This window comes from Amphiura filiformis, chromosome 6 (genome assembly GCF_039555335.1).
Source record: "Amphiura filiformis chromosome 6, Afil_fr2py, whole genome shotgun sequence".
NCBI lineage: Eukaryota > Metazoa > Echinodermata > Ophiuroidea > Amphilepidida > Amphiuridae > Amphiura > Amphiura filiformis.
Window position 1 is genome coordinate 38,006,565 of NC_092633.1, and position 20,822 is coordinate 38,027,386.

The following is a 20,822-nucleotide window of genomic DNA, read 5'->3' on the forward strand; positions in this document are numbered from 1 at the left end:
TCTAATGACATATTCTTAAAGTGTATGTAGCAGGAGGAAAAGCCGACGGTCAATTGAAAATTTTGACCTTTCATATTGAAGATATGGATTTTTTCCCCAAAAAGACCTAATTTTTTTGGTGTTTTGGGAAAAAATCCATATCTTCAATACGAAAAAGGTCAAAATTTTCAATTGATCGTCGGCTTTTCATCCCACCTACATACACTTTAAGTATAAATCATCAGATTTATAAAGTTTACTTCAAGTACTGTTAAATATCAAAAATATCAATTTTAATGATTTGCCATAAAATGTGTATTAAATTGCAAATTTCAAAAAATCAAAATTATTTGATATCAGAATGACATTCTTCGTATTCAGAATGCAATTCGATATGTCTGATGTGCTCTAATGTCCCACAATAAATACTGTCCAAATGTTCATACCCCAGCCCTTAAAGTCAATGAATAAAACTTTCATCTGGACTTACTTGGGCTTTATCTTATCATATCGTTATGATTTTGACAGAGTGCTGAATATCGATTTGCCTCTTTGTTAAATTCATGTTACACATGAATTCTCTTAAATTAGTGAACATGGGATCTGATATTGAGAGCCAGAGGGCAGTGTATTATTTAATGGTGATTCAGTGTGGCAAGTGACCAAAAGAGGGCAGCATACAGTGTTAATCAATTGTGCAGTGTCATGTTGTCTGATCCCCTATTTAATAATTTAAGGGAATTCATGCTTCACATAAAATATAATTTGCTGAATTAAACTTGTCAACAGTGACAAAATGCATTTTGAACACAAGCTTTGTATAGTCCGTATATCTTCCTTGAGTCAGTAAAGTAAAATCTAATTTTCAGATTTTCTCAAAAACTTTTTTGCAGGTATCTGTTATACCAGTTGGATTCCTTGCATCGTTTCATTTCATTTTTAAAAATGTATACTTTTATATACTTTTCATCATAACATTAAGAGATACAACAAAAAACAATCTAAATTACTGACTCGAGGAAGGTATACAGACTATAATCAAAGTCATTAGGAGTTAGAACCATAAAAAGGTTACTTTTCCCTGAACTTCATTGCTCTGTATATTTTGCATAGTTTTTGACATTGTTTTCCCATTTCTTTTACAGTTCCATGAAGCATTGTTCAAAGGTAGTGCCACACTATGTGCAGATATGTGTATCGCAGTAAGTATTGGTTTTCACTCAAATTTGTTTGAAAATTATGAAGCAAATAATTGAAACTGTACAAATGCAAGTGCAGGTTTACATGATATAACTATGCATTTAAATTTGAATAAAGGGACACTTAACTATCTGTAGAGATAACAAAGCATGAATTTGTGGAGATTTGCTCTTAAATTTGAAACAATTGTGTTAAGGTCCGTTCATACTACGCCGCAGTTGCGGTGCTATGCGGTGTGTTGCCGATATATTGATTACTTTTTGCCGCAACTTGTCGCATTTCCAAGTTAAAATGTATTGCAATATCGTAATGCAGTAGTTTGCAGTACGATGCAGTGTGGCAACGCACCACAAAGCAGTTGTGGCATAGTATGAATGGACCTTTATACCATGGACACCCTAAGTAAAGCGCTGCATTTATTTTCAATTAAAGAAACATTTCATAACTTCGCAAATTGAAGTCATCCATTTGTGGTTGTCTCAGGCATGAGAATTTTCAGGCTTTAGCCTGAATTCAATCAGTTTAGTCCAAATTTAAGCATTATTGTTATTTTTTTCAGCCTGTTTAGGGCCTTTTCAGGCCAAATTCATATGCTTTTCAGGTAGTTTGCAAAAAAAAAAACATTCTCATGCCTGTTGTCTGAGGAAGTTTTTTTTGTGTGTGTGTGTGCCATTTTCCATATCAAGCAGAAGGTGAAAATGACTGAATATTTGATTGTATATCTATCCAGATGTTGAAATGTCTAAACTCCAGACTAGCTAGCACAAGAAGTGAAGCATGTGCACTCCTCTATCTCCTCATGAGAAATAACTTTGAGTTTACCAAAAGGAAAGAATTCATCAGAGTGCATCTACAGGTAAGTTTCTCATCATTGGGTTGTTACATTTAAATTCTACACTCCCCCTGTGGAAAATTTAGCTAAAGACTTCCACAGTGGGTGTATGAATTTCGAATAGGATAGACAGTTGGTTAACTTCCATTTGAAATACTCACTCCAGTTGTGGAAGGTATTGGTAATGTCATTATACAGAGGGAGGATAGGTTTCAGAATTAGTTATCCTGACCAATTACATTTGAAAAACATACACCCCCTGTGGAAGATATTTCCAAAATCTTTCACAGGGGTAGTGTGGATTTTAAATGGAATGGCTCATTTCATCATCATATGGTAACAACCTGAATCAACTCATTGCAGCATCATTTCAAGGTGTCATTCTGTGTAATTCAGAAAGGCTAAGTTCTCAATTATATTTGCTTGTGGTCACAGAGGGACAGTGTTTTGCTATGTTTTGCAAGCCGGGTCTATTGAGAACCATGGGGTGAAGCACTCCTGATAATGCTATAATGTGGAAATTTGCCCCTAGACTCAACCTATTGGCATGTCCCTGGCCCTGACCTCTTAGCTGCTATCCTTTAATTTGGTATGAAGCACTATGAAGCATGCTGGTACTTTGCTTCAACATTTTCTGCATGTACTCTGCTTTCTATGGTGAGCCTTAATTATGAAGCAAAATGGCAAATGATTAGGTTATGCTATTAAAATTTGAATTTTAAATCAGGAGCCTTATGTTTCCAGTTTTAGCTCTTTAACTAAAAAACTGCAGTGTATTTCTTAATATTAATACATTGATCTTATAGGAAATAAGTCAAGTCAAGGAAGCCAATAATAGCATTTAACTAAGTGGTTCTTCAATCAAAAGGTTCTTATTTTGATCCAATAAATAATGTTTCGACAGCAAGCTGTTATCTTTGTCAACACTTGTCAATCCTTGTGATTCTTAACAGCATATCCAGTGTTGACAAAGATGCAACCTGTTATCGAAACATACACAGTAAATGCAATTTATTGGATCAGAAATAAGAATCTTTTGATTTACTTGATTTTATTAATGAATTTCCCTGATACACTATCTTTGTGAGGGCGAGTTAGCGCAGCGGTAGTTCCCTCGCTTTGCACCATTGAGGTCCCAGGCTCAAGCCCCGGCGCGGCCCAAGGACTCATGTGCTCTTGGTTTATCCCGATTCCATGCTCGCTCTCGCAGGTTTTATCCAGGATCTCCGGTTTCCTCCTGTATCGCAAAAAATCGGTGATTAGTTGTTTGGTTATCAAAACTTCCTTCACCCAATGGAATTTGGGGAGCTGCACAGAAAATTGGTGGATGTTACAATCTAAATGCGGATAGGTGTGCACCGTTTGGCAGCAACCTAGTTGATGCGATCTGATTGTGATGATTCACCATTGCAGCGAAATTACAGTCCTCTAAGATCTGGAGAAAGGCGGTTTATAAATCCAAAATTTTTTTTTGTTTTGTTTTGTTTTGTTTGCAGGTCATCATCTCTGTGTCCAAGTTAATAGGTGAAGCCAACAGTGCTCGATTCCAGGAGTCTCTAGCATTAGTCAATAACTATGCCAACAGTGACAGAAGTATGCAGGTAGGAGAGGTTCATAGTATGGTGTTGAGATCACCTCGGGCCTATAACTTTAACCATGCCCCTCATAGCAGTCAATATTTGTATACTGTCAGGAAAGGTTTCAGTCCATTTTAAGCTGAAAATTACAAGGTAAAGTGAAAGAAACCCCACTGGGTATTTTGATCGTTCAATGTGGAGTTACATGGGGGTTGACTTTTGGCTGAATATGACAATATGTGTACATCCATATCAAAAGGATGCACTTGTCAACTGGTACATGTGTCTCTTTTTTATATAACAGGTAGTAATAAATACCAGAGACTCACCTCAAGTGCAGGTCACCTCAAATCATCCCAAAGTCATGGTTTAGGAATACAGAGAACATTTCTAAACCAGCATGTGATTTGGGGATATTTTGAAGTGATCTCTTCTTGAGATGAATCTGGTATTTTATTCCTAGCTATTATGTAAAAAGAGACACATGTAGCAGCCGACAAGTGCATCCTTTTGATATGGATGTATACATATGTGACCATCCTCCACAACTGAGCCCGGATGTCGCCAGTGCCACTATTGAGATATGCTACATCGAACTTAACAATAAACAATTTGAAATAATAAACGCTTGAAATATCACAAACAAATAGGCCTATGTTGATAAATAATATAAATACAAGCTAAAACCGTTGGGGTTCGATAATGAACCCCACAAAACTAACCAACTATTATTGGAAAATGCCATACGGCCGGGCGGTTTCACAAGTTGCCGGCTCGATCATGTCATCCGCCGCCTGTGTGGTTGGGTGGGTTGTTTCCAGGGGTTTGACATGATTTCATGCACAATTTTGCCAAATTCTCTTCCTTGTACTTTGGAGTATAAAAACTGCATTTCATTTCAAGCTTTTCATGTCATTATCCTGTCTGCGATAAGTCATATATATTTATAACTGATGTATTTCCAGCATACCTCATTTCCATCCCAAGTCAAAGACCTGACCAAGAAGATCCGTACAGTACTAATGGCTACAGCCCAAATGAAAGAACACGAGAATGACCCAGAGATGTTGGTAGATCTACAGTACAGTCTGGCTAAATCATATGCAAGCACGCCAGAGTTGAGGCGGACTTGGCTGGATAGTATGGCCAAGATACATATGAGACATGGCAATAACTCAGAGGTAAGTCAGGGGTGTGAAATCTCTGTGTTAACACGGAAATCCATGCATTTCGTGTTTTTTCCAATTTTTCAAATCCGCGAGTTTGGCAATTGCTCGCCGTATTCCTTTTTAAAAGGAATTCTTTTTCTCAACATCCTCAACACCAGTAAAGAAAGAAACCCATCACTCTATGTAGAACACACTATACAAACACGTATTGTGACGTTATTGAGACTCCAGTTACTAATATTGCAAATTATCTTCCTCCTGCAGGCTGCTCATTGCTGGATTCACATAGCTGCGCTTATAGCTGAGTACCTGAGAAGAAATAGAGGAACTTATCCACAGGGATGCTCTGCCTTCAAGGCTATCTCTCCTAACATAGAACCAGAAGAGAAAGGAATGAAAGATGACACAGGGATGCAGGATGTACAGTACACTGAGGTAAGATGATATGCAATTGTGGGCCATTCATAAGTTGTGGTGTTCCTCAAGGATCCATTTGTGGCCTACCCTTCAAGGGTTAATCTCCTAAGATATCTTTCCTAAAATGCCAGATGTACAGTACATAGAAGTTAGGATACAGGCAGAGTTAAATAGGCCTGCCATTAAGACCTGTCTTTCATGTTGATATTTCCACACATTTTAAAGACTGACATTGACATAATGTGGTAATTATGTATAAGCAGGATTTTCCCTTGGTTTAATCCAAGTTATTATCCTTGCTGCTATATTTTGGAGGCAAGACGAATGTCTAATCTACAAGTCTGGACCGAAAAAAACTTGGCATGGAAAATCAAATTTGGTGCTTTTCTCAAAAACTGCTCATTTTTGCAGAAATCCGCTATGCTACTTGGATTCCTTGCATCATTTACTTACTGAAAATATATACTTTTATGTACTTATCATCATTGCTTTTAAAGATACAATGCAAAATAATGTCTAATATTTCCCACTTTGAGTGATCCTGTATGCCACTGATTGGATTATAACATGCACTCTCTCTCTCTGTGTCAGGTGGCGCTGTGTAGCGCTGCTGTGGTCTTCACAAGAGTACGCCATCTCACTCGATCTGATGCCAAGTGCGTTGCACCTTGCATTCCCTGGTTAGAAACCAGCTTCACGTCATTAGTCCAAGATGTTGGTGGACGTCCTCTTCCTCGTTTGCCTTCCATAGCCCCTTGCAAAATCTGTTTTTCTACACCTCCATGTTTCCTGACAATATGGCCAAAGTACTTCAGCTTTCTCTCCATTATGCCGCTTCTGATGGTTAGACTTGTACCAATCTTGTCGAGGATCCAGGAATTTGTTCTCCTGTCTTTCCATGTCACTCGAGAAGCCTCCTGTAACACCACATCTCAAAAGCATCTACTCTTTTCCTATCATTCTTGGTCATAGCCCAAGACTCGCATCCATAAGTGGCAATGGAAAACACAGTTGCACGAAGTAGGGTTAATCTCCTAAGATATCTTTCCTAAAATGCCAGATGTACAGTACATAGAAGTTAGGATACAGGCAGAGTTAAATAGGCCTGCCATTAAGACCTGTCTTTCATGTTGATATTTCCACACATTTTAAAGACTGACATTGACATAATGTGGTAATTATGTATAAGCAGGATTTTCCCTTGGTTTAATCCAAGTTATTATCCTTTCTGGTACTTTCTGGTGATGTTGAAGTATGATATATGTGATATAGATATAAGAAAATTTTAATCGTATTTTCCAAGCCATTTTGAAAACATTAAAAGAAAACACAACCTGTCCTTGTCAATAATTGTCTTGGATATTTTTGTGACAAATCGCGTCCTACACATCCATCAACTTTATGGTTTGCTTTCTTAGTCGTCTACCATCAATCATGTAACGGTACATCTGTGGTTTTGTCAAAATCAACATAAACAATATAGATGTATTGGAATGACATACAAACACAGACGAATCTGTGAGATAACTTTGGGCTATTCTAGTTGAAATCCATACACCCCCTATGGAAGACACAACCTTAATTGTCCGCACAGGGGGTGTTGATTGCAAATGGAGCCATCCATTCAGGTAACACCATTTAAATGTCACACTCCCAGTGTGAAAGATGAAGGTTGTGTTTTCCGCAAGGGGTGGATGGATTTTAGCTGGAATAGCCCATTATGCCTTCAAAACATGTTTTCGGTAGGGGGTGTATGCCCTTTAGCTGGAATAGCCAATTATGTCTACAAAACAAAAACATGTAGGTGTGTTTTCTTAAGAATCTTTGGAATATATATAAATGATTCCACAAAAAGGTTTAATAGAAATTTCTGTCAAAAAATCTGTGAACAAACAATCATAATAGATATTGCGTTTTATCAATGTGTTATGAATGCAAATGTTAACCTATATCTGTTAGCTTTGTCATATTAGAACTTTACCGCTTGTTTTTCTTTTGAATTGGTTTTATTGGTTTTCGTTAGATATGTGTAATATGAGCTAAATGTCACATTTGACACATTTGTTTGAGACTTTCATAAAAAATACAAAGTGAATTCCTGTGCAAGCCATATTTGAAATAAAAAGTTATCAGAAGTTAGTTTTTCATGGGATTGCTTGCCGATTGGAAATAAATATAAATTTTAACATTATCACAAACAAGTAAGAAGGAACCATAGGGCGTCAGCAACTGCCCATATCTTTTAGTGAAATTTTTTAGTAAATTTTAAGTGAATGAACACAGCCTGATGACATAGCGTGACAATTATGCGCGTACACAGTAGGTCATGATCCCCTCCTACCCGCCTTAAGGTGAAGTTTTGCCACTTTACAAACACATCTGCTGCTTGACCTCACCGTATCATTGTTTGTTGTTTTCAGGATACACTTGTGGAGCAGCTAGAAATTTGTACAGAAGGTTTACACAGAGCTGAGAGGTTTGAAACCATGGGAGAGGTCTACAAACTGCTGATTCCATTCTATGAAAGGTCTAGGAACTTCCAGGTAAGGCCAAGAAAAACTAGCTTTGTTTTGGGTAATTTTATTTTAATGAGAAAAAAATATGAATTTTTCACAAAGGTGAAAAAGTGGGCCCGGAATAACAATAAAACGAATTGTGTAAAATAATAAAATAGCAATGCATATTATATGTGTTTACTTTCAAACTTTGAAGTAATGTACACCAATGGAGACACTGCACTGATGGACAAGTGGGCTATTCCAGTTGAAATCCTTATACCCCCTATGGCAGACATGACCTAATCTTCCACACAGGCAATGTGATATATTTCAAATGGGCTATTCCAGATGTATTCCGCACCCCCCCCCCCTATGGAAGACATAAAAAAAAATACAATTCCAGCTGGAATTGAGATGTGTCTAGAATTCCAGCAGTCATTTTTAGCAAAGATTCCGGCTGGAGGGTATGGAAGACATTGAGATTAGGTGAAACTCCGGCTGCTAAAACAAACGAAAAAACAAGAGTGGGGATTGTGAAAGGCCATGATGTGCCTATGGAAGACATTCACATTTCTTAATATTCGCTGGAAAATGGTCAAAATGCTCCAATTCCAGCAGAATCTTCACTTATGATCACCATCTCGATTAACCTATGAAAGACATTTACTTGAATTCTGGCTGGAAACAAAAATGTTCTAATTCCAGCTGGAACCCTATGGAAGACATTTACATTTACGTGAATTCGCTGGCCATATTAGACATATTACCACAATTCGGCAGTGTCTTCCATGGGTTTTTCCTGACATGTGAATTCGCTGTCAATTTAGCCCCGAATTCCGGAAGTGTCTTCCATAGGGGGGGTACGGAATACATCTGGAATAGCCCAATGGAGTCAGTCATTCAAGTAACACCATTTGAAATTCACACTCTCTATGGGAGCTGGCATGACAAAACATAAGCAGTGATTTGTTATCTTGGCAGAATATATTAAAGAAAATAAAGACACATTGAGATAGTAATCATCCTACATTTGTACATATATATAACTATCTATTTTATCATATTTGTATTTACAGAAATTAGCCATGTCTTACGGAAAGCTGAGTACAGCCTATGAGACTGTGATGAAAGTACAGAACTCAGGCAGGAGACTTCTGGGAGAGTATTTCAGAGTTGCATTCTTTGGCCAGGTTGGTATATAGCTGTGGATAGGTGTTACTAATTCAAATCCCACAATGCATTCTGGGAGAGTATTTCAGAGTTGCATTCTTTGGCCAGGTTGGTATATAGCTGTGGATAGGTGTTACTAATTCAAATCCCACAATTCATTGCAAAGTGTAGATACATACTATTTATGGCTGTAATCTTTGTTAAATTATGCCGTCAATACAATGCTATAGACGTCATAGCATCACAATAAAATGATTGAATGTTGATGACAAATATATATGTGATGTTAAAAGTGAATATTTACAGAATTAATTATATGCATATTTGTGACCCAATGAAGCCAAATGGAATATTCCATTTAAAATATCTTCCACAAGGGGAGTATGGAATGAACACATTAGCAACTCCATTTGAATTTCATACACCCTCTGAGAAAGATTCAACCTGAATCTTCCACTGAGAAAGGTGAGTTTCAAATGGAGCTACTATTGTGTTAATTCCATTTGAAATTCATACTCCCCCTGTGGAAGATGTTTCCAAAAGGTAGTGTGGATTTTAAATGGAATAGCCCAATGATGTTGGAGTTATATAAATTATTGTCTGCTTTTTGTTTTTTGTTCCAGCATTTTGAAGAAGACGATGGCAAGGAGTACATCTACAAAGAACCCAAAGCCACTCCTTTGGCTGACCTGTGCCAAAGACTAGACTCTCTCTACAAAGAGAAGTATGGTGCAGATGTGGTCAATCTCATCAGGGATTCAAAGAAGGTAGGATACATCTTCATGCAACATATTGTGATTTCCGCATTCCCTGTCAATTGAAGTCTTAAGAAGAAGGTTCCTCAAATGAAGTCTTAAGAAGAAGGTTCCTCAAATGAAGTTGAACCAAGTGCTGAAGCTGACTTCTTGCAACATACCGTAAAAACTTGATAGTTAGCATATGTGCTTACTATCGAGCACTTGAAATTGTACCAAAGTCCGGCGCTTTACCAACTGAGCTAATGGGGTTGAGACACAAATATGCAGGTTTACTTGTTTGTGTGTAACTTTGTGTATTGATGATTTGCTCAAAATCCTTTACACTTATGTGGATGGGGCTCTTTATATTTGCATGTTTCAAAAGTGCTCGGTAGTAAGCACGTATGCTAGCTATCAAGTTTTTACAGTATTGTGATTTCCGCATCCCTGAGTCGATTGAAGTCGAGGAAAAATGTTCCTCAGTGGAGTCGAACCAAGTGCTGAAGCTGATGGTACCAGAGTTGGCTTATGGGAAGAGAGACTAGCCAATCTTCCATCAACAACAACATGTTCATAAGTGCCCAAGTTTAACTTCCCCCTGGTGCCTACTCAAGCACTACTACTTTGGACTCATTGGACATTGTTCTTTTTTCCACTCTATCTATGCAGGTGAATGCAGAAGACCTAGACTCATCCTTAGCCCATATTCAAATCACATATGTTAGGCCATACTTTGATGACAAAGAACTTGAATCAAGGAAGACGTCATATGAGAGGAGTAACAATATCAGACGCTTTGTCTATGAGACCCCATACACAAAAGATGGCAAAGCAAGGACGGAGAAAGTAGAGGAACAGTACAAGAGGAAAACTATCGTTACAAGTAAGTGCTTATCACTAAAGCCACAATTTCTGTGTGTTACAAGATTAAAAATCTGTGTTACAAATTGGATGATTTCCGTGATTTACCATTTTCCACTGGCACTAAAAAAATACAACAAACATGTTTTAAAGGGGGGTAACCCTATATGGATTGTCTTTAAAATTACATAATAATATCACATATCGCCTCCTTTATGCTGCTTTGTGAAAAAACGAGAGCATTTTCAGCGTAAATGTGAATAGATAGCCAAATTTGCAATCCAATACCTTGGTATACGTGAATTGCATTCTGGGCAGGCAATGACGAATGCTGACATGCTGTACAATGCCCGGCCGGTCCGTATTGAACGGAAATTTTTTTTTTTTTCGTACCGTTTCAAAAAAAAAGGAAACAAAATATATTTCCCCTTGCAATATGTACATTTCAAATGAATACAAAAAAGTTTGGGTAAAATGGAGAGGAAAAAAACCTTCCGATACGGGGTTTTGAACCGGGTACATCTCGGGTAAAAAACGAACGCGCTAGTCAGTTGAGCTATTCAGAACACCACGATAACTGTTATCGTTCTCATAACTATATACGGCGCACCGTCTCCTCAGCAGTTAGTGTGGTTCGCTTTTTCACAGAATGTGTATGACGTGAAACCAAAGTAGCTGTTGCGGTGACTGATATTTCGTTCATAATTCCCTCCCAGAAATCCAAAGTATTTACCATTGTTTACAAACTGGTATACCTGTAAAACCGCTGTGATTCATGATTTCTCCGAAATACATCGACTTGGAGCGTCAAATTTCAGGATAGTAATGAGAAAAATAGTATCTATTATGTGATACCAAAACCTCATCAACAATGAAAAAAATCGGGGATGATGCTGTCGATCGGGTTACGGACCTTTAATAGTACAGGAGCAGCAACCTCAAAAAAATGACTTCGTTCACCCTCCACTACATACAAGGTTTGACACCATAGGTAGTTAGTATGGACCCTCTAGATCACTGCTAGGTAGGTAGTGGACTCAAATTGTGGTATCACTTTTTTTTACAGGTCATTTTATGTGTGGACGATAATCGCATAAAATCACCAAAAATAGGACAAAATTAAGGGTAGGGGAGATATAAATTCTCATAACTCAACTTTTACTCATAATAATGAATTTATTTTGGTATGAATATGTAGCTAATTGATTGTTCTAACTGCCTAGTATTATTTGAAAGCAAACCTAGGTTTCATTTGATCATGATTGGAATTGGCCAGTCCATACACTAGTGAAAAATCAGATTTTTCACAACAATGCTTAGGGTGGGTGTTTTTGTGACATTGGCTTCAAATTTTACTATTGTGCCAATTTCTATTTTCAAAATTAATTAAGTTTCCTTTTTTTAATTTTGTTTTTAATATCAAGCATATCTAGGCAAACTTTGATGTTCTGGTTCAAATATTTATGTATGTGCATGTTTGCTTGCATGTTGGTTTGTGTTTTGTGGGTTTGGGGTAGGTGTGTGTGGGTATGTGGGGGTGGGTGCGGGGTGTGTATAGGGTTCAGGGTTGGGGTGTTTTACATGTTTTAATATGTCACTCGGCTGAACTATATAAGTTCTATTAACAAAATTTGTTTGTTAAGTTGCCATTCATGTAATATTTTGAATATTTATATGTGTGGGGTGAGATCAACCGCTGTTTGTCAGGAAAATAGACTGAAAATGTAAAAAAAATAGTTACTTTGTAGCAGCGTGTGTAACAATATTAAGGGGTAGGGGAAATATAAACCATCATAACTCAACTTCAACTCATGATAATGAATTCATTTTGGAACTAATATGTAGCTAATTGATTGTTCAAACATGTTAGCATTATTTTAAAGCAAAGCAAACATTAATTGTCAGGTAGATAGCCATAAAATGTGAGAAAAGGTTACTTTTCTATGTATAACCATGTCAAATATGGCATTATTAAGGGTAGGGGAAATAAAACCACCATAACTCAACCTTTACTCATAATAATGAATTCATTTTGGTATCAACATGTAGCTAATTGATTGTTCTAACTTTCCAGTATTATTTTTAACAGAAAAACCATAAGATATGATAAAAATGTTAATTTTCCAATGTGTAACAGCGTAAAATTTGACAATATTAAAGGTTAGGGACTTACAAACCAACGTAACTCGACATTTATTCATTATAATTCATTCATTTTGGCATTAATATATAGCTATTTGGTTGTTGTAATCTTTTAAAGCAAAATAACCATTAATTGTTAGCTGGAAAGACATAAAATGTTTTAAAAATGTCAATTTTTCATGTGTAGTACCGTAAAATATGACAATATTAAGGTGTAGGGGACATTCAAATCACCAAAACTCAAGTTTTACTGATGAAAATGAATTCATTTTGGTAACAATATGTAGTTAATTGTTAGTTCTAACTTTCTAGTATTATTTAAAAGCAATTAAACCATTAGTTGTGAGGTAGATAGACATAAAATGTACGAACATGTTAATATTCAATGTCTAACAGCGTAAAATATGACAATATTAAGGGGTAAGGGACATACAAATCACCAAAACACAGGTTTCACTGACGAAAATGAATTCCATTTTGGTATCAATATGTAGCTATTTGATTGTTCTCATTTTCTGGCATTATTTTAAAAACAATTAAACCATTAGTTATCAGGTAGTTAAACATACAATATGAGAAAAATGTTAATATTCAATGTCTAACAGCGTAAAATATGACAATATTAAGGGGTAGGGGACATACAAATCACCAAAACTCAAGTTTTACTGATGAAAATGAATTCATTTTGGTATCAATATGTAGCTATTTGATAGTTCTAACCTTCTAGTATTATTTTAAAAGCAATTAAGCCATTAGTTGTCCGGTAGATAGACATAAACTGTATGAAAATGTTAATATTCAATGTCTAACAGCGTAAAATATGACAATATTAAGGGGTAAGGGGACATACAAATCACCCAAACTCAAGTTTTACTGATGAAAATGAATTCATTTTGGTATCAATATGTAGCTATTTGATAGTTCTAACCTTCTAGTATTATTTTAAAAGCAATTAAGCCATTAGTTGTCCGGTAGATAGACATAAAATGTATGAAAATGTTAATATTCAATGTCTAACAGCGTAAAATATGACAATATTAAGGGGTAAGGGACATACAAATCACCCAAACTCAAGTTTTACTGATGAAAATGAATTCATTTTGGTATCAATATGTAGCTATTTGATAGTTCTAACCTTCTAGTATTATTTTAAAAGCAATTAAGCCATTAGTTGTCCGGTAGATAGACATAAAATGTATGAAAATGTTAATATTCAATGTCTAACAGCGTAAAATATGACAATATTAAGGGTAAGGGACATACAAATCACCAAAACACAGATTTCTCTGACTAAAATGAATTCCATTTTGGCATCAATATGTAGCTATTTGATAGTTCTAACTTTCAAGTATTATTTTAAAAGCAACTTAAAATTCATTAGTTGTCAGGTAGATAGACATAAAATGTATGAAAATGTTAATATTCAATGTCTAACAGCGTAAAATATGACAATATTAAGGGGTAAGGGACATACAAATCACCAAAACACAAGTTTCACTGACGAAAATGAATTCCATTTTGGCATCAATATGTAGCTATTTGATTGTTCTCATTTTCTGGCATTATTTTAAAAGCAATTAGTTTCCCACGAGGGTTGAAGGTCATAATGGGGCCAATACTAAAAAATTATCCTATCATGTTGTAATGTTGTAATCTCAAATTGTTCCTCTCATCGCTAAGAATTTAAAAAAGACAATTGTCATAGTTCTCTGAAGCTTAGTTCAGGGGTTATAACGTCGAATATATCAATATCATAAATAAAGGTCAAATGTTTAAAATGGTCCAATTGCACCAATTAACGAAGAAACCTCAATCGTATACTACATTCAAATTTTGGTGCAACGATTTGTATTCCTGTGTTCCCCTTCACAGTTAATGCAGCCAAAGTTGAGTTATGGTAATATTTCCCTACCCTTAATATTATCATATTTGACACTGTTACACATGGAAGTTTTTCTCACATTTCCTTTGTATCTACATAACAACTAATGATACCAGAACGTTCGATGAATTCATTATCAAGAGTAAAAGTTGAGTTATGGGAGTTTATATTTCCCTACCTTGATATTGTCATATTTAGGGACCGTTCACAAACACTTGTAAGGGGGGCCTGATGCAAAAAGGGGGTCGGAAATTTTTTGACCCTCCTAAGGGGAGGGCCTGAAAAAAAATGATCAAAAATTTTCCTGGAAAAATTGAGTTTATATGATTTTCTATGGGGTTGACCCATAATTTTCATGTCAAAAAGGGGGCCCTACAATTTTTGAGGTCTGTAAAGTGGGGGTGGGGGGGGGGCTCGAAAGAATATTTTGCGATGAAATTTTTTTTGCATCAGGCCCCTCCCCTTACAAGTGTTTGTGAACGGTCTATTACGCTGCTAGATATAGAAAATGACTTCTTCTGACAGTTTCTGTGTATCTACCTGACAACTAATGATCGCTTTGTTTATAGAAAGTTAGAACAGCCAATCAGAAACATTTTGATACCAAGATGAATTCATTTTCATGTGTAAAAGTTGAGTTATGGCAGTTATATATTTCCCCTACCCCTTAATATTGTCATTTTACGCTGTTAGACATAGAACAATTACCTTTTCCTCACAGTTTCTGTATATACTGCCTGACAAATAATGGTCGCTTTGCTTTAAAATAATACTAGAAAGCTAGACCAATCACTTGGATATATTTTGATACCAAGATGAATTCATTTTCATGAGTAAAAGTTAAGTTATGGCAGTTTACATTTCCCCTACACCATAATATTGTCATATTTACGCTGTTAGACATAGAATATTTGCCCTTTCCTCACAGTTACTGTGTATCTACCTGACAACTAATGATCGCTTTGCTTTGAAATAATACTAGAAAGTTAGAACAATCACTTAAAGACATATTGATATCAAGATGAATTCATTTTCATGAGTAAAAGTTGAGTTGTGGCAGTTTATATTTCCCTACCCCTTAATATTGTCATATTTATTTATGCTGTTAGACATAGAATAGTTACCTTTTCCTCACAAATACTGTGTATCTACCTGACAAATAATGGTCGCTTTGCTTTAAAATAATACTAGAAAGTTAGAACAATCACTTAGATACATTTTGATACCAAGTTGAATTCATTTTCATGAGTAAAAGTTGAGTTATGGCAGTTATAAATTTCCCCTACCCCCTTAATATTGTCATTTTACGCTGTTAGACATAGAAAATTTACCTTTTCCTCACAGTTTCTGTATATCTGCCTGAAAAATAATGGTCGCTTTGCTTTAAGATAATACTAGAAAGCTAGACCAATAACTTGGATATATTTTGATACCAAGATGAATTCATTTTCATGAGTAAAAGTTGAGTTATGACAGTTTACATTTCCCCTACCCCGTAATATTGTCATCTTCACGCTGTTAGACATAGAAAAGTTACCTTTTCCTCACAGCTTCTGTATATCTGTCTGACAACTAATGGTTGCTTTGCTTTAAAATGATACTAGAAAGTTAGAACAATCACTTAGATACATTTTGATACCAAGATGAATTCATTTTCATGAGTAAAAAGTTGAGTTATGGCAGTTTATATTTCCCCTACCCCTTAATATTGTCATATTTACGCTGTTAGACATAGAAAACGTACCCTTTTCTCACAGTTTCTGTGTATCTACCTGACAACTAATGGTCGCTTTGCTTTAAATTAATACAAAAAGTTAGAACAATCAATTAGATATACATATTAAATTGAATTGAATAGAATTAATACCAAGATGAAGTCAATATCATGAGTAAAATATTGAGTTCTGATGATTTACCCTTAATATTTTTCTATGTTATGCTGATATACGAGGGAAATCAACATCAGTTTTTGTTGGGTTTGTTTTTTTAAAACATTTTTTGTCTTTTTCCCAGTGGTTACTCACGTCCTACACATAAATATTCACATCAATGGAAACTTTTAACGGATTTTGTAAATGGAAGTTGGTGCAGTGAAGTGACATATTAAGACATGTACACACACATTCATCACCTACCCCCACACATACCCTATGTACACCCAGCACCCCCCCCCCACACACACACACACACACCTCGTCCCACAGACACCCCAACGAACTCATACATATTATAATGACTGGAACTGTTACAATAATGTTTCCCTTGATATGCTTAACATTAAAAACAAAATTAAACATTAAAATTTAAATTAAAAAATTAAAAATGGAAACTGAATCAATTTTGAAAATATAAAGTGGTATAGTTGTGAGATTTGAGGCCAATGTCAAACTTTACACACATGGTTTAAAAAATCAGATTACCACTCATTTATAGACTATATACTTTCAAATATGCTCAAATGAAACCTGTTTTTGTTTAAAAATAATACTAGAAAGTTAGGAAAATCATTTAGCTACATATTGATACCAAAATGAATTCAAAATCACGAGTAAAAGTTGATTTATAGGAATTTATATCTCCCCTACCCCTTAATTTTGTCCTATTTTTGGTGATTTTATGCGATTATACGTCTATACATAAAATGAAAAAAAAAAAAAAAAAGTGATACCACAATTTGAGTCCACTACCTACCTAGCAGTGATCTAGAGGGTCCATACTAACTACCTATGGTGTCAAACCTTGTATGTAGTGGAGGGTGAACCAAGTCCTTATTTAGGCCCCCTGTGGGATCTTGCTCCTGGACTATAAAAGTGTATTTTGTCTTACCCTTTACTGTAGTGATGGCCAGAATCTTGCATCGTAGGCCTAGAATTAAATGTTAGAATGGATTGTTTAATGGTTGATTACTGCTAAATAATCTGTTTTCTTTGTTTGATTTTGCAAATCAACAAAAAGGTTAGACATTTAGACAGTTTTTTGCTATTTTGTGGCATTTTCAAATATCTGTGAGCAAACCCAGAATTCCTTGAATTTTTCTGTTTTTCCGTATCGCGGAGAAATCGTGGCTTAACTTATCACTACCTATGATGTCACCTCTGTTAATTTGAGTATAGTATTCAATAAGATTTTTCAGCTCTTCCTGATTATCGCATAAAAATACCTAGGTCATGCCTGGGTCACACGATGCTACGCAGCTTGAAATTGTTGAAATTCATCAAATCCAGATGAATTTTACACAATTTGGCCTAAAATTCTGTTTGGAATTTTGTTTGGAATTCTTAAAATTTCCACATATCTTCTATTTTTTGCAAATGAAAATGGTTGAATCTGGGAACAATTTTAGTGATGAAAAATCTTCCACTGTGGGGGGTGTGGTTTTCAAATGGAACAGCCCAATTAATTTCCACTCTAATTCAGGCCTCGAAATAAAGGCCGGTCCTTTGGGCAAATACCTGCAAAAGTAGGCAAGGACCCATGATTTTCTGCAGTCCCCACAAAAGATTTGAGCAAGCACAGTGAAAGTGGCTTAAACTGGTTTTCAAGTGAAGTTGCAATTTGATTCTGGTTTGCAATCAATCGTGCAACGATGCTCTCTCTCTGACCTACACAGCAGTTACAAGAGATTGCTACTTGCATACTTGAATAACAAGAAAATAATAAAGCCATCATGCTCGTGTATGAAAATCCCTTACGATCTCTTCCCAGAAATACATTTTTGTGAGGACCCCTGGAATTTCAGAGGCAAAGGTCCAGGGAACCATTTGATTTCTTTTTCTTATTTTTAGAGGCCTGCTTGAAATTGTTTCAAACTAACTAATGATACCAATATTGCCTTCCTTTTTCAGCGGCCCAAGCCTTCCCATATGTAAAGAAGCGCATCCAAGTTGTGTATGTACAGGTGCAAGAGTTGAGCCCCATTCAAGTTGCCGTTGATGAACTCAAGTCCAAGGTGAATGAGATGAAGGAAGTTCTGGATGTGAGGAAACCCGATATGAAGAGACTACAGCTACTATTGCAAGGTAGCGTCAGTGTCACGGTAAGTACCATGGGTCATCGCTTTGATTAAGTTACTGTTGATGAACTCAAGTCAAAAAGTCATGGTTGTAAGAAACCTTAATATGAAGGGACTACATCTACTATTTCAAGTATGGAAGTCAATGGACATCAAGTCAATGAAAAGGTGATCTCACATTGTTAGCTGCTGTTGACCTAGCATCCGGTCAATATTATTATTCTCATCGTAAGTGGTACACGCTTATGTATTTGTGGTATATGAATTGTTCTTTGTATCGGGGATGTAAGTTTTCAGGATTGATCTGGAATTCCAGATTTTTTTGTCCAAATTTCAATACTTTTATTGATTTTCAACACATTTTGGGGCTTTTGAGCCCAAATTCACACACTTTTTCCAGATTTTTTTCAGATTTTCAGGTGTTTTTTCTTCAGACTTACTCACATCCCTGTTGTATATATTATACTAATCGTCTGTTTGATACCGCCCCTTTAAATTGATTCAAGCATGGTTATGTCTCTGTTTCTTATCCCCAGCAGTAACATTAAAAGCTGAAAATATGATAAATGGAGAAAAAGCAATAATATAGGCTATTGAAGTGTGAGATATCAAATAGCTGAACATAAACTGAACAAGGGCATTGCAATCACCCTCATGTGGCTGCTAGTTTGAACATTTGTTGTTGAAAATCACAATCTTGATGTTTCAATGTTATTACTTTAGTAAGTGCTCTGGTCGAGGGGTAGAAAATGTCATCAAAATTGTAACAAAATATCCCTCAGGTCGATCTCGAAATGTGAGAACGGTTTAGAGAGATTTATTTGTCAAGTGTTTTGCTCTAACTAAATGTTTTTACAAGGCATTGCTTTGGGCTACCTCAAATGACCTTTAGGGACTGAATCCGTATCCCACAATGCATTGCGTTTATGGTTTGAAACATAGTTCAGTAACCTTTTCAAGGCGGTAATGACATTGCAGGCCCGTAATACATAGGGATAGATATCAAAAACTTTGTAAGCTTTTCATGGTAGTTACAAAAATTTGAAGCCCTAATGTTACTCTTAACTCTAACGCAACTGAAACTCACTAATAAAGCTCACTACAAAAACCACAGCGCATGCTTTCACATGATTCCATGATGCAGTTAGCCTAAGTCATATATACCCACGGAATTGCTGGCTGGGCCTGTGAAATCCCTGTGGCTACCAGTCGGTGATCTTCTACTTATTATGCGAGGGGTCCGAGGTTAAAATCCCAAGGGTACCAAGTGACTTTTTCTTTTTTCTTTTCTTTTTTCCCTTCCAATAGCAAAAAAACATGGGTTGCGTTAGGGTTAATGTACATAAAGTCATCAAAAGCCATGTTTATGTTGATATTTAGCAACTGTTTGTTACATGTGTATGAGTATAACTAAATGGAATTGTGGGAATATGGTGTAGACATGTAGAACAAATATAATGTCCTTGTTTCATCTAGTGGACAAAATTAAAACAAACAATGGGACAAGCACTACGTAACATATCTACAGGTAGTATTGAGGTTGTCTGAGGACATCCTTTGCTTTCTGGTTTTTGTAGGGCAGAATGGAAAATATTTTCTCTGGCGAAAATTGTGAGTGCGATGATATGTTTGTGTGATCAAGGATACAGGAGATAGTTTGACAGTTATAAACTTGACCAACAGTGAACCTGCTAAAATAACTTACTAATTGATAATATATTTTTATATGTAACATGTGTTAATAGGCCTACATTTTCAAATGTGGGTTTGAAATCACTATGAACCACAATGGCCTCATCCTAATGACATGGTTCAATAACCTGAATTAAACAATCCTAGTGCAAAATTTGACCTCAAGTTGCAGACTATGAGTTTTTGTACCCAAATTTTCAAAGGTCATGCAATAAATGTACAACTGTATTGGGTTAAAGAACTGCCCCTGGTAGATGAGCATGTTGTGGATCCTAGTGAATATAAAGCCTGTTCTGTTATCAAATCAAATCAAATTAAAGGTTGAAATTTGAGCGTATGACAAACATAATATCATGTTTCTAGCTTTTTGAAACTATAAAACTTTCATGCTCAAAATGGTACAATTGTAGACCTTTTCAATTACTACTTGCACATCATAGGGAAAAATGCAGTCAAGTGCAAAAGGTTCACATAACACTTGAACATGTTTCAGTTGGAGCTACTTGCTGAGCATTTCATGGAAAAAGTAACAAGGGAGGACGGGTTAGTGTAGTGGTCTTCTCACTCGCTTCTCACCACTGCAGCCCGGGTTCAATTCACTGCATTGCCACATATGAGTTTGTCCTCTTTAGAAACATATCTAAAATTCATTTT

At 35.9% G+C, this 20,822-nt stretch overlaps 1 protein-coding gene across 1 annotated transcript in view; it reads left to right on the forward strand.

The window, feature by feature from the left end:
* The window catches only part of LOC140154513 (dedicator of cytokinesis protein 9-like), a 163,169-nt gene that overhangs the window by 109,419 nt on the left and 32,928 nt on the right, over nucleotides 1–20,822 (forward strand). The window contains 10 exon segments of the mRNA XM_072177083.1: nucleotides 1,125–1,181; nucleotides 1,910–2,035; nucleotides 3,508–3,612; nucleotides 4,554–4,769; nucleotides 5,022–5,192; nucleotides 7,595–7,717; nucleotides 8,749–8,862; nucleotides 9,466–9,609; nucleotides 10,249–10,462; nucleotides 18,310–18,500. Coding sequence (XP_072033184.1) covers nucleotides 1,125–1,181; nucleotides 1,910–2,035; nucleotides 3,508–3,612; nucleotides 4,554–4,769; nucleotides 5,022–5,192; nucleotides 7,595–7,717; nucleotides 8,749–8,862; nucleotides 9,466–9,609; nucleotides 10,249–10,462; nucleotides 18,310–18,500 — 1,461 coding nt within the window.